Consider the following 13491-nt stretch of genomic DNA (forward strand, 5'->3'; position numbering starts at 1 on the left):
GTTTAAAGCGTGAAAAAACACACTTTTGGTACGACTCCAGAAATCGTCTCCCAGACCGCATTCCAGAAGTTCAGCTGCCCCCTGGTCTGGGAGTCCCCGACCCCACGCCGGGCCCCCAGGGGCCTCAGGGCGGAGAAGTGCAGAGCTGGAAAACCAGGAGGTCGTTGTGGCAAAGCCGGGTCTGGCCCCGCACCTGTCCCGCTTCAGAACCGGCCCTGGGCGTGCCGCGGGCGGTACCTCCTCCTCCTCGGAGGAGGAGGAGCCGACGCCGCCGTCCTTCCTGACCTGCGCGCGCAGCCTGTCGCCGCTGGCGCTTGCTCCCTCTGTCTGCGAGTGCCGGGTCCTGAGAGAGCTGGTGACGCCGAGCGAGCCAGTCCTCCGTGGAGATTCGCCTCCCCGCGCCGCGGCAGCATGGGTGCGCGCGGCCCGGCCCTGGGCCTCCTCCTGTTGCTGCTGTGCCCGGCGCAGGTGAGTGGCAGGCGGGACCCGGGTGGGCTGTGGGAGATGGGGCGAGTCCAGGAGGGCTGCGGGCCGTGCAGCGGATCCGGTACCCCAGCCCTCCGAGGGGACGCAGGTCCAGCCGATCCCGGGGGAGTTGGTCTAACGATGGAATCTCGGAGGGCTCCCCGCTTCTCCGATTTCTTTCTCCGGCCATGCACTCTTCCCTCTGACCTAGAAGAGGATGGCAACTGGGAGCTACTGGTTTGGTTTGTTTTGAGCTCATTTCAGCTGTGGTCGTCTAATTTCTGGGTTTAGGTTGTGGAATCAGAGGGAGGGAGGAAAGTGGGTAGAGAGGGATAGCGATATCATTTAACTTGACTTTTTTACCTTAATTCTGTCCCATACATATGAACTGTTTATACATTTGTTTAGAGAGCCTACTGCTTTATTTACCTAATTCTCATTTAAAGATGAAGGTGTAAGGGGAGGCAAAGAAAGGAAACAGTCAAACACCAAACTGGAACAGGCCTAGTACTTTATGTAAGTCAGCTTGGTCTTCTGAAGAGTGCAAGTTGCTTCTTTTTAACCCCCTTTTACATCTTGGGAAACGGAGGCCCACCCCCCGGGTAATTGACTTGTCGTGGCCTTACTCCCTGGATCAGCTTTTCTTGATTTAGTAGCTTTGGGCATGAGCATCTCACTGCTATTCGCGTGTCTACAGTCTTTTTGAAAACTGGGCGTGGGGCTGGGAGGGATGTCTAAAGAGATACAGTGCTGAATAAACCAGATCAAGATGACAGAGTGACTTCTGGAAATCCTGTGCCCTTGTACCTATTTATAGATAGGTGTGTCAGCAATGAGAGAAAGGCAGACTTAGGGTTTTCCTCAGACTAGAAAACTTCCAGAAAACCTCTCCTTAAACTTTTTTGTAGTTCACAGAAGTGGATAGGGGATGCTGACCCAGTGTGAGCCCAAGAGCCAAGAGAGAGTTGTGGCTTCCTTCTTCCTTATGTGTATGTGGGGTATTCCCAGCAGTGTGGGCTTGGGAAGAAACAAACATCTGTTACCTGGTTGGGAGCAGAGGCAGAGGAAAGCAGGTTTCAGGGAGGCGGTTTAGAATGGGCTCAGCGGGTAGACCGCTCACTAGCTCTGTGGCTTTGGTCACATTGCCCTGTCAAGCCTCAGCTTTTCTGAAGATAAACAATACCTCATAGGATATGAGAGTTATTAAGTAACATGATATATGGAGAGATCTCATCGCTGTAGTAAAAACTCAAGAAATAGTAGCAATTATGTGCCTTAAATAAAATACAACTGTTCTGTTTCCATAGAGTTTTAAGTCAGGCTCTCATTGGCAGGCTTCATGCTGCTAAGTAGCTTTCATTTATCTCTGAAATCCTTTTACCTAGAGGTAGTATCCGGGCTAATGGCCAGTGAGTGCCTCTCCTCCCAGGTCTTTTTGGGTTGTCTCTTGCAGTCCTCCTGGAAGCCTTGGACAGGTCTATAAAGCCTAACTGGAAAACTATTATGTTACAAATTAATTCCCTCAAGCCTGCAGAGGCTTTCAGAACACCTGAACAGATCAGGGAGGGGCGGGGATGGGGAGCTGGAGAAGGTATTTGCTTTTAGAGTTCTTATCAGTGATAGCAGCTCATCTGGGTTCAGTTTGAGCCTGAATTACAAACTAACTGTCCTCTTTAAGGTCTAAAATACATTTTGGAGTGATTTTTGCTTTTCTTAATTTAAAGTTTTTCAGATGATGAAATATTACTAGACTGCATGGTTTTTAAAAAAAACTTTGTGGTGATCCAAATAATGTGTGCAGTTTTGAAAAATAGTATATATATCCCTCCTGACTAATTTTTATAAGCTTTTTCTTATGGAACTTGAAACATAGGCCCGGGTAGAAATTAAGCCATTAAAATGGGTTAATCTTTTGGCCTGAGAGCATTAAAGAATAACCATCTGAAAAGGAAGAGAACATGGGTAATCTTTCTCAGTCTCTCCTACTCCTTGATGCTGTGATCAGCTCTTCTATAACATAAGTAATCAAGGGAAAACAGATTTTTTATTTTAGCGAGTGGGCAGAAAGAAACCCACTTGCTGAATAGATGTTTGTATTCCATCAGTGTTTGTTATATTACCCAGAACAAAGACTCCCTCTGGTCATGAAGACAATATGATCTCTCTTTCCTGGGTAACCCTTCCCCACCCTCCACTTCTCCTAAAAGGGGTGTTTTTCATTGTGTTTTAAGGATGACACATTACCTATTGCAGAAGCCTGGATCAGACCATCTCTAATCAGATCTCAGGTGCCCCTTTCACCCCCTTTCACCCCTTTTATCCACAGCTCTGTGAAGGGCATCAGCTCTCCAGCCAAATAAACTACTTGCTGTCAAAACCCTGCCCATCTTCCAAGGCCCAGTTCAAATGCTCCATCACCCATGACTTTTGTTATCCTGTTCCCCCAACTAGAATGCCTTCTCTCTGAAGTTCTAAATCTTTGTTTAAACTTCTACAGCAGCATTTACCGCCTGGCAAAAGACTGAGGAGTCTCAGTCTCTTCTGTAAAAATGAATTAACAGCTATACCTACTTTCTCAGGGTGCTTGTGGAAAGAGAGAAATATCGTTAGAATTGAACTACTAGATAGCAGGCTCCTTAAGAACAAGACTGTATTTTACCATCTCTTTTACCAGGACTCTTTTCTGAATTACCAAATCATTGGGCTTTAATGGGTTCAGGTGAGAGGGTAAGATGGAGGAGGGATTCAGAAGCTGAGAATTCAGTAGAGATCAGAACTGGATTTGCAGTTGACCAACTATAGCCCAACAGGTTTTTCTTTGCTTGGACTATGCCTCTTATTTTGTCATGGGAATATGTGCTTTGGCAAGAAAACTTAAAAAAAAAAAAAAAAAAAAAAAAAAGCCCTCTCTGATACAAATGTGCTGTTGAGGAATTTGAGAGAAAAGCTTCAAAATTTGTTCATCTTATTGCTGCCTCTTAGACCATGGAGGAACTCAAATTATTGTCATTCACTAATTTCATAAATATAAAGTGGTTGCTATGCACACAGTCTAGAATGCAAAAGTAGATCAAAACAATAACCTATATAGAAAGTGGTCTACAAACTGTAAAGTGCTATGTATATGTTGGTATATCTATTTATATACTACTTATATACTATAAATTATATAGTATTTACGTACTATTTAAACTATGTACTTTTATATGTTTATAAACATATATATGTTTCTGTCCCTGTCTTATAATTGATAGGAAGAAGGGGGAATATATTATTTAAATTACAATGCAAAGTATGCTGTAATAAAGATAAGGACAAAATATTATGGGGAGTCCATTTTGAGCTGACCTTTGGAGGGTGAATTAATGCTTCCCAGGTGGACAAGAGGAAAACTGGAGGAAATAGAAGGTTACCTAATTATTACTAAAAACCTGTATTCTTGAAAAGGGTGAATATTATCTTTTGTAAATGGTCTCAATAAAGCTAGTTAAAGATGACATTCTAGTTTACAAGAAACTAAGGAAAAACGAATCACCTAATTTTTGCCTAGAACTTCCGTGCTGGGACACATCTGATCTTGTTTTAATCTCGCAGAACACCCTTTTCAATGTTCACCCCAAGTTGGCTGTAAAACAGTTCCAGAGATTTCCATCAATGAACATCAGACCAGACCAGCCTCCACACCAAAGGTCCTCTCATATTTATTTTGTCTGCCTGCCTGACTCCAAAGGAAACAGCAAACAGCTTACTCTCTGGACAGGATTTCTCTGTGCCACTCCCTCCACCCCATCCTGCGTTGTCCAGACTGGCCAGGCCAGGCCAGCCCCTCTGCTACCTGCATAGGCTTCTCTTCCTTTACTGGAGCTTGAGCTGGTTGTGTCTTCAGCTTCTGTCATGAACTTTACCTGTCTAGGACCTCAGCAGAGGTGAGGAGGCCAGCCCTGCCCTCTACCTGTGGTGGGATGGCTGAGCACAGGCCTGAAGTTGAGGACAGCTAGTTGTACTGAGGAAGCGCATCATGATCTGACAGCTGCTTAGAGATGTACTTAAAAAGATGTAAATGGTACTCATTTCTATAAGTAGACAAGTTTGTATAGAAAGGACAGACACTTGTATAGGATTATAGTGGATGAGACAGCTCATCTGTGGCTCATTGTCAAAATCTGAGGATACATCTTATGTACAAACTGAGCTGGACTTTGAACAATGCAGCAGCTGAGGGGTGGGGATGAGGGATAGGACAGAGAATACCTAACTTGGCACTAAAAATCTCGATTCTCATTACTGGTTTTGTCACTGATGAGCTATGTGACCTCGGGGAATCTTCTCAGAGCCTTAATTTCTATAAAATACTGCCATACTACTCCATAGGGTGCCTGAGAAATAAATGAGGCAACGAGGGATAAATCACTTATCTTTGTGCCTGGCACGTGATTGACATTCAGTGAACATTTAAATACAAGTTAGTTAACACTTCAAGATTTTCTAAAGGCAGCCTGGAGTTTAAGATTCTGCTGCTGAAATTCAGAGCTTCTCCATATGATAAGATGTGTTTTCAATGCAGCTCCCTACTAGAGTCTGTTTAGCAGTTGCTATAGTTGCTGACATACAGGAGAAGGGGGATTTTTTTAAGCCTTTCCTGAACTATTATTATTGAAAGAAGCTTTTTCTATTCAGTCGTATATCTTGTAATTAAATGCTGGAGCATGTTGTGAAATATCCATATGACCTAACCTTTAAAAGTAGAGATGGCCTAGCCTTGTAACTATTAATTTCTGGTTTAAAGGTAAAACAACCAGCAATTACCATTTCTGAACTTCTTACATAATCCAGTTGAACTTCTTTAATTCATCATGAGTTTTGATGGTTTCTGAATCAGTGAACACTGGACAATGCACTCTAGGGAATTTTGAAGGAAGTTATGACATCTGGACTCTTCCCTTTAGTGTCTTCTGGTCTTACAAGAGAGTCAAGTCAAAAGCAAGAAAATACTCTTGCAAGCTCTCCCCATACACACAACTTTGTAATTCTCAGAAGTATAAATTCTGCTTTACCCTAGGGTGAGAGCTAGCAAATTCTGGCCTAGCAAGAGCCTATGATTATGGATAAACTTTTCTTGGGACACACCCATGCCCATCATTTACCAGTTGTCTTTGGTTCGTTTTGAGTTACAATAGGCAGAGTTGAGTGTTTACCACAGAGACCTCATGTCCCACAAGCCTACAATATTTAATATTTGGTCCTCTGGGGAAAAGCTTATCTACCCCTAGGATAGGGATGACACTCAACAGAGCTCTGGGCACAGAATGTCTGCTGACTTGAGCAGTGAGGATAGATGCCCCAAACATGGGCCAGGTGCTGCCTGGCTCTATCCCAGGAAAGCTCACCTGGTCTGGGGAGCACCTGGACTAGAACCAGGTGAAAGGAGTTAGTTAAATTTGGTGGAGGCAAGGAATCTTGAGAGAAGCTCTTAAGAGGAAAGATCTCTTAAGATTGTTAGGACTGTAACTTATGGAGAAAACAATGGGGCTGGAGACGAGGACTGGAATCTGGCCTTGGGGACCCGGATAGATACAATTAAGGGCAGGTCAGGTGGAGCCAGAAGCCAACTGTGGAGGGTAGTCGAGGAAGTACTTATTTGTGAAAAAGCCATTTAAAAATTATTGCACTTGCATGGGTTTGTGTGCCCTCTGTGGACACATACAGGTCTGCCTGTGGGGGAGAATTAAAAGCCTGGAAGACCTAGATCTAATAAATTAGCACTGGTTAAATCTGAGAAATGGGGTAGGGGATGGAGAGGTGAGGAGGAGCTGTCAGCGTTATTCCATATACATTACAGAGATGAGCATGTCCCAACCAGTGGTCCACTCGGGTGACCCTCAGTGCAATATGAGGAGTAAGAGCTCTGGCTTCTGATCCAGCCAGGCCTCGGGTACGGTCTGGCTGTCATTTCTTAGATGTGGCCTCAGGTAAGTCACTTTACCTGTGTAACCCTCAGTCTCCTCCTCTGTAGAACGGTGTTATTTTAGTACCAGCCTCACAAATATGAGGCTTCAGGGAGCTAACAGGGGTACACTTAGCCAGTGTCTGGATGCTAGACTATGTGCAGGTGTGTCAGGAAGGTGCATGGGGGAGGTAACAGTTGGAGAGTGGCCATGACAGGTGGCACTGGGAATATAGGGAGTATAGCGGAGGAAGGCCGGACCAGCATGTACTCTGCAGAGGCAGGCACGTTCCTCTTGGTGTGGGACAGAAGGGAAGAAAGGGTAGGAGATGAGAGTGTGCAACACAGCCAGGTGAAGTGTCTGGGATTTGTCTCATAGGCAGTGGGAAGGGTGAATTATAGGTTTCTTAGCTCCAAAAACCTTGTAGCTGTGGCTCAGGATGAGCCAAGTGGCAGCGATGCCTGGGAGACATTGCTGAGGTCTGTACGGGAGGTGCTGAGATGGACCAAGGATGGCTGTGGGCTTAGCAAGGAAGGCAGGTGGGGAGGAAGGAGGGCAGGAGACTGCACTGGAGAGCCTCCCCAGGAGGTTGGTTGGAAAGGTGCTTAGACTTTAAACCCTGATGAAGAGGGATTGACGCTGGAAGAAACTAAAGGTTAATTTCCTTTTGAGCACCTGGGGTTGTCAGGCAGGTGATTCGAAGTGCACCTGGAGAGGAGTTAGTTGGGGGTGGTTTGACTGAGACGGAGAATGAAATTGGAGTAGCGTTTATAGGCAGGAGCGGGTAAAGGGACCAAAAAAGATGAGGTTGAAAATGTGCAAGAGGAGGTCAGGGCGTGGAGGTCCCTGGAGGAGGCTGAGGAATGCTGCACCAGCTGGGCCTGGGGGTGATGAAGACCAACTCTTGCTTTTCAGCTGGAGGTGAGAGGAGGGAAGGTGAGGGAGGGAGAGGTATGAGGTGAGAAAGAGGCTTCCCTCAGCCCAGTGCAGCTACATGAGCGCATGCACACGTGCATGTGCCTTGCACGAAGGAGGGAGGGAGCGTAATGCTAGAATGAGGACCTTAATTACGCAGTAGGTTATATTTTATGAAGACTCTGTTTCCTGGATCTAGAACGTTTTGGGTTGAATCCTGGCTCCTCTACTCTTGGACAACCTGTTTAGCCTCTCTGCCTTGTTTCCTCATCTGTATGATAATATCAGCTCCTTCATCAGCTCATTGTGAGGAGTCGTTGGGTTAATATATGAAGAGCAATTCAAACTGTGCCCAGCACACAGCAAGTGGCTTGTAAGTATTTTGAGCCCCACTGGCTTAGGGCTGCTGCTTTAGGCAGGATGAGTTTGGGAAGCAAACCTGAATGTTGAGTCAAGCCCAGTTTTCCTCGGCCCAAAGAAACCTCAGATATTTTACTTTATTCAGGTCTTTGGAATCCCTTTGCTGAGGTCCTAGACAGTTAGAAGTTAATGTTAATTCTGTACATTTGATTGTGTAGTGCTTTATAGTTTACCAAGTATTTCCACGTATATTCCTTTATTGGATCTTCATACCAAACCTATGAGATAAGAGATCGTTATGAGCTGCAGTTCATGGGCAGGAAAACTGCTCAGCAAGGTTCAGGCACCTGCTCCAGCTGTGATCGGCCTCAACAAGCACATTTATTGGGAACCTCGTGAATTCCGAGGATCGGAACCCAGAACTCCTGACTTCTATGCCTCCCTTCTCTACCCTCACCCACCTCTCTTCTACCGGATGGGTGGAAACCACTCTGTTTTGAAATAGATGATGTAGACTATAAAGGATGATCTTTGTGATTAGGAAACAAACAGCACTGGGTCATCTTTATTTTCTTTTATAGCACCAAGTGCTTAGGAAAGCTGGACACCCATCCTGTTTGTCATGCCAGAATTGTGGCTGTGGGTTGTTGACTAGATTTCTGCCACTCCTGTGGGTGACGTGCCAAAGGCTCAGGCCTGCTTGCCCTGTGAGGTCTAGGGAGAGCTTCCTTGTATTTAAATTATATGTCAATATCAGCAGTTATTGCTGACTCTTTGGTTAGCTTTTTTGCCTTTTCAAAGTAAATGGATAATGAACTTTTAGTTGGAAACCCAGTTTTGGAAAGAGCAATACTTTTCCTAGAATTACTAGGTTTATGGAAATAATTGTGATTCTTTTTACATAAAAATAGTGGTGGAATTTTGTAACTTATTGCCAGAGGTTTGGTATGTGGCATTGTTGAGTAGATGTCACTTCCTCATTTGTATAATTTCCACCCCCTTGTGACCTAAACATATGACTTTTAATGAATCAAGATAGGACAAAGTCATAATCTCTGTTTTAAAATATCTGAAGAATTCAGAGACAAATCATATTAACCCTTTAGATTCCTCCCACATATATGCCCTAGCTTGTTTTTTCTTTCATGTTTTTAGGGCTTTGGGACCTGTTGTGGGATTTTTTATCTCAACTCTGGGGCCCAACACAGACAGACTTAGCTCCTTGCATATGTGTGGTTCCTGTGCCACTGCCACTGGAGAGAATTCAGTCTGTTGCTTACATTCAGATTTTTTTAAATGGCTTTCCCACTGGGTATCTTAGGAGCCATGATTGCTTCTTGTTATCTTGTTTCCAGACAGATGATTGCAAGACTGTGCAAGCCTGTGGCCCTAGCCAGCTGGGCAGAGCTCAGTGGCTACGCTGACATGATGATTCATACTGTACCCTCCTTCGCTTCTGAATTTTCTGACAGCCTTGTGACTCTCACATGGGGAATAGGAGTGGTCCTTGAGAAATCTTGATATAAGAGGTTTAAATTTTTTCTTTTAAGATTCATGAGGTGATTTTCCTTAAAGTTAGCACATTCCTGGCTTTCTACTTATTTTGAGGACAAGGTGTTCATTCTTGCTGCTTCTTAGGGTTTATTGATGTTTGTGGTTTTGTTCATGTTAGTCGTGATGTGCTGCTATTAATTAACCTAAATACATATGGAAATATTCTTTCATTTAGAGTTCATACAGTTCTTTATTCAGATGTGCAAAAATAGTGCCTTAGTAATCACAACTCACATACTACCTTGCTTTCTTTCCTCAACACTGATTCTTAGTGATTCTCACATAGCTTGCTCTTATGAACAAATAAGTTAGCAGGAAGTAGAAATCATGTAAGAAATAGAAATAAGAAGTAGAAATAAGTAGTTTTATTACCTGCTTCAATGACTTACTTGACACGTCCATTTGGGGCATTTGATCTATTTTAATTAATATTTTTCAAAATGTTAAACTAACCAGTGCCTTTTGCTGTTACCTCATTTTGCAGGTAACATTGAAGGCTCTGTAATGGTGCTAGATTGGTCACTGTTCACTGTTGAAATTTGTTTTACCCTTGAGGCCCTGATGAACTGAGTTTTGTGTTGACTTTCTGTAGGTGTTTTCACAGTCCTGTGTTTGGTATGGAGAGTGTGGAATTGCATCTGGAGATAAGAGGTACAATTGCAAATATTCTGGACCACCAAAGCTTTTGCCAAAAGATGGTTATGACTTAGTGCAGGTAAGTTCATTATCTTGGGCATTGGGAACATAAAAAGCTAATTAGAGATCCTATGTAATTATATTTTAAATATTATTGTGGGATGGGCGAAACACCAATAAGCTTAAATCTTACCTCAGACTTATCTGAGGTAGCACATGATGGCAGAGAAGATAATATGATTTCAGAGGTTTAATTTTCTGGGGCTAATTTTATGCCTTTCTCAGTTTCTCATTAGCAGGTTACTATTTAGGGACTGACCTTGGTACCTCAGATGTTGCTTTTTGCAGCTTCTTCAGACTGTAAGAGAAGTTAGCTAGAAAAGAACTGGGAAAACCAAGGTGAAAAGACCAGTTTCAGAGGTTTAGTAAGCTAAAATCAAGTTGACATCATGGCAGGTGTCCTTGCTCCTTTCATCAGAATTATTAAAGGCATTGACTTTCCCTGGAGTGACTAATGGAAATACACAGCAAATAGCATTCTGGTAAAACTTTAAAAGCCTAAGAAGAAGTAAAGTGACTGTCAAGGGAGGAGACTGAGCTTCCAAATTAAGAAAAAAATTTGAAACATCTCTACCACCTCTAATTTTGTCAATCTCTAGTTTATAAATAGTAAATCGATAGCCTTTTAAAAAACTTCAGCAAGAACTTTGCAAATACATGTCTTACCCTTGTGTGCCTCAAAAGGATTATGTGAATAAACTGTCTCATTTCATTGCAGAATATTTGTCCTTATTTGATTATGCTACTCTGATATCCATGCTTTCTCACCCAAAAGGAACTCTGTCCAGGATTCTTTTCTGACAATATCAGTCTTTGTTGTGATGTTCAGCAGCTTCAGACACTAAAAGACAACCTGCAGCTGCCTCTCCAGTTTCTGTCCAGGTAGGTTGACTGCCAGGCAGACAGAAAAAAATGGATTTTAGATACACCGGGTCCTCGAATAATGTCATCTCGTTCAACGTCATTTTGTTGTAATGTTGATGAGACGCCATAGGAACTTAGCTCTTGCTGATATGAATTAGCCTTTGGTAAAATTGGTGTCGTTTTGTGTCCTTTTACTTAAAGTCGCAAAACCTACCCATGACATTCAGTAAGGACTTACTGTACTTGTTAACCTGTACCATTCTGATTTCCTTTAAAAAATTTTTGTTTTCTATTAAGAAAGCAATCTTTTGACCTCTCAAAAATAATGACTAATTTCTGATAAAGCCGTAATCATAGATTTAGTTCTCTTCCCAGTTACATTCAGAGTTGATACTTGGTTTTCCTCTGAGATGTCTTCACTCCAAAGGGTATCTGCATTGTGGACGAGTCCTTTCAGACTTGAAGCTCTTTGTACCATGGGGAGGAGAGGATCCAGGTGGTTCTGCTCAGGTCTCTGACCCAAGACCCTCATTCATACAGTCTTCTACGTCACCTCCCCTGGTTTGCACATGATTCTCTCGCCTTGTGGTGACATGATGTGCTAGAGTTCCAGTCCTCGGCAGAGCTGACGTTTGGTAACTGTTAGTAAGATTATTCTGGCATCATTGGCTTGTTTTGTCAAAATCAGTTTGCTGTCTAATCTGTTCACTATGACCAGGACAGTGAAAAGGGTTGCATAATAGGTGTTCTTCTCTAAGCTTATGCAGCAGTTCTCAAATGTGCAAAAGCACAAGCTGGTGGTGGTCTTTAGTATAGCACATTGTGATATTTTTCTACGTTTTTCCCACTTAAGCACCTTGATAAAGGTGGACAGGAAGGACATGTGATGAGGGTTCGGAAATGCTTCTCTGTGCAGCTATTCCTGCACGAATCACTGCATGTGACAGAGCACAAGCTGGGTGTCCCACCGAGGAAACCCTCCTTCCTAAAAGTTTAAATTGACAATACAGAGTAGAAAACCATCCCTAAATTGTTCTTTCAGGATGACATACAAAATAATAATAAGTCAAAAAGTTGAGGATCTAGTTGGGTCAGCATATTCTGTGGAAGGCTAGTGGATGTTGATGGAGCTAGATTGCAGCCATCATTCAGTCGAAATACATTTCTTTAGCACCTACTCTAAGAGTGACAGTATGGACATAAACATCAAAAGATAACCAGGCTTTTCCCATGTTGTCAGAGGTACCAAAGCTTAATAGCAGATAATGAGAAGCTAATATATATAATATTATGCAGCTGTCAAAACTGGTGTTTGCAGAGATTAAATGTAGCAACATACAGAGGTTTGTAATTCATGGAAAGTGATAGAAAACTGTGTACCTCCAAAGTGATTTTGTTTTAAATGGTTCCTGTTTTTGTCGCAGTAAAGCACAAGACACCTGAAAAAGTCAGTGTGTGTGTGTGTGTCTGCTCCTTCACTACACCAGAGGCTTTGAAGTCTGGGACCACACCTTCCTTGTTCTCTGTCCCATGTGGTCACCTGAACTGGATCAGAGTAGAGAGCAGTCTTGATTGGTTGTGTTGCAGGAATGCAAGTCTAACGAAGCAGTAGTTTTTGCAGATAAGAGTGAACCAAAGTGGGGAGAGAGTTTTTTGCCACATAACTAGTCAACATTAGGAACTTAAACTTTGAACCTGAAGGACAGCAGACCGCTGTGGTTCTCCTGCATAGTAGATATTCTCCATGTGCTGCTGAAACACATGCTGCCAGAGTCCACCACTGCTGTTCCTATCTTTTCAAGTCACAGGAAATACTCTTGTGTTTAGAGAGGGCCTACATGGTATCTGGGGCTTGGAAGAGAGCCCCTTAGTGGGTTATAAGATGAACAATTTTGTTGTGTAAATCTCATTTTTCCCCTTTTCTTCTTAATCAGAGTTGTCACCATGATGCTTCTGAGTCCCATTAGCTTCAAGACAAAGAACATCTCTCTAAATTTTAAAGTACAGAATTCAAAAAACCATTTTTCTCTTTTCGAAGTTATATTCGAACAGCATTAATGTAGTAATTAGGGAAGATTTTAAAGAGGCGTCTTGTTTTAGATTTAGAATTGCTGGGTTTAATATGTTCTCATGGCAATTCATTTGTCACTTTACCATAAATTTTAAATATTCTTTGTCTACTTTATATCATCTTTTTGCTGGCCCTGTTGTCTGTGAGAGCATAAAAAGTATAGTTTACTTTTTGTTTAGATGTCCTTCCTGTTTTTATAACCTACTGAACATGTTTTGTGAGCTGACATGTAGCCCTCGACAAAGTGAGTTTCTGAACGTTACAGCAACTGAAGATTATTTTGATCCTGTTATAAATCAGACGAAAACTAATGTAAAAGAATTGCAGTACTATGTTGGAGAGAGTTTTGCCAATGGTAAGAAAACTTTTCATTATTCTCTTTTATAGCTGGTTTCAGGACAGTGGATCAAGTTCTCCTTTTTTTTTTTTCCTGTCAACTATGAAAATGAACATTTTTAGTGCTGTTAGTCATGCAGTGTGAGTTGTTGCTTTACTTGTATCCCAGGACTTGAACTACAGTCTACTAAACAATCTTCTTAAAGAGGGGATTTGCTTTAACTCCTTCCTATCTAAGAGTGTCCACATGGAAGTTTTTAGTATGTGCAGATTTACTTCTCTAAA

The 13491-nt window shown here is 42.6% G+C and overlaps 1 protein-coding gene across 1 annotated transcript in view; it reads left to right on the forward strand.

Moving 5' to 3' along the window:
• The first annotated feature begins 331 nt into the window (after positions 1–331).
• NPC1 (NPC intracellular cholesterol transporter 1) overlaps positions 332–13491 on the forward strand; it is a 45097-nt gene continuing 31937 nt past the window's right edge. The window contains 4 exon segments of the mRNA XM_039844498.1: positions 332–468; positions 9832–9954; positions 10711–10817; positions 13050–13225. Of these exon segments, the coding sequence (XP_039700432.1) occupies positions 412–468; positions 9832–9954; positions 10711–10817; positions 13050–13225 (463 nt within the window). The 5' untranslated portion in view covers positions 332–411.

The sequence above is a fragment of the Pteropus medius genome, unplaced genomic scaffold, assembly GCF_902729225.1.
Source record: "Pteropus medius unplaced genomic scaffold, Ma_sr-lr_union100, whole genome shotgun sequence".
NCBI classification, from domain to species: Eukaryota; Metazoa; Chordata; class Mammalia; order Chiroptera; family Pteropodidae; genus Pteropus; species Pteropus medius.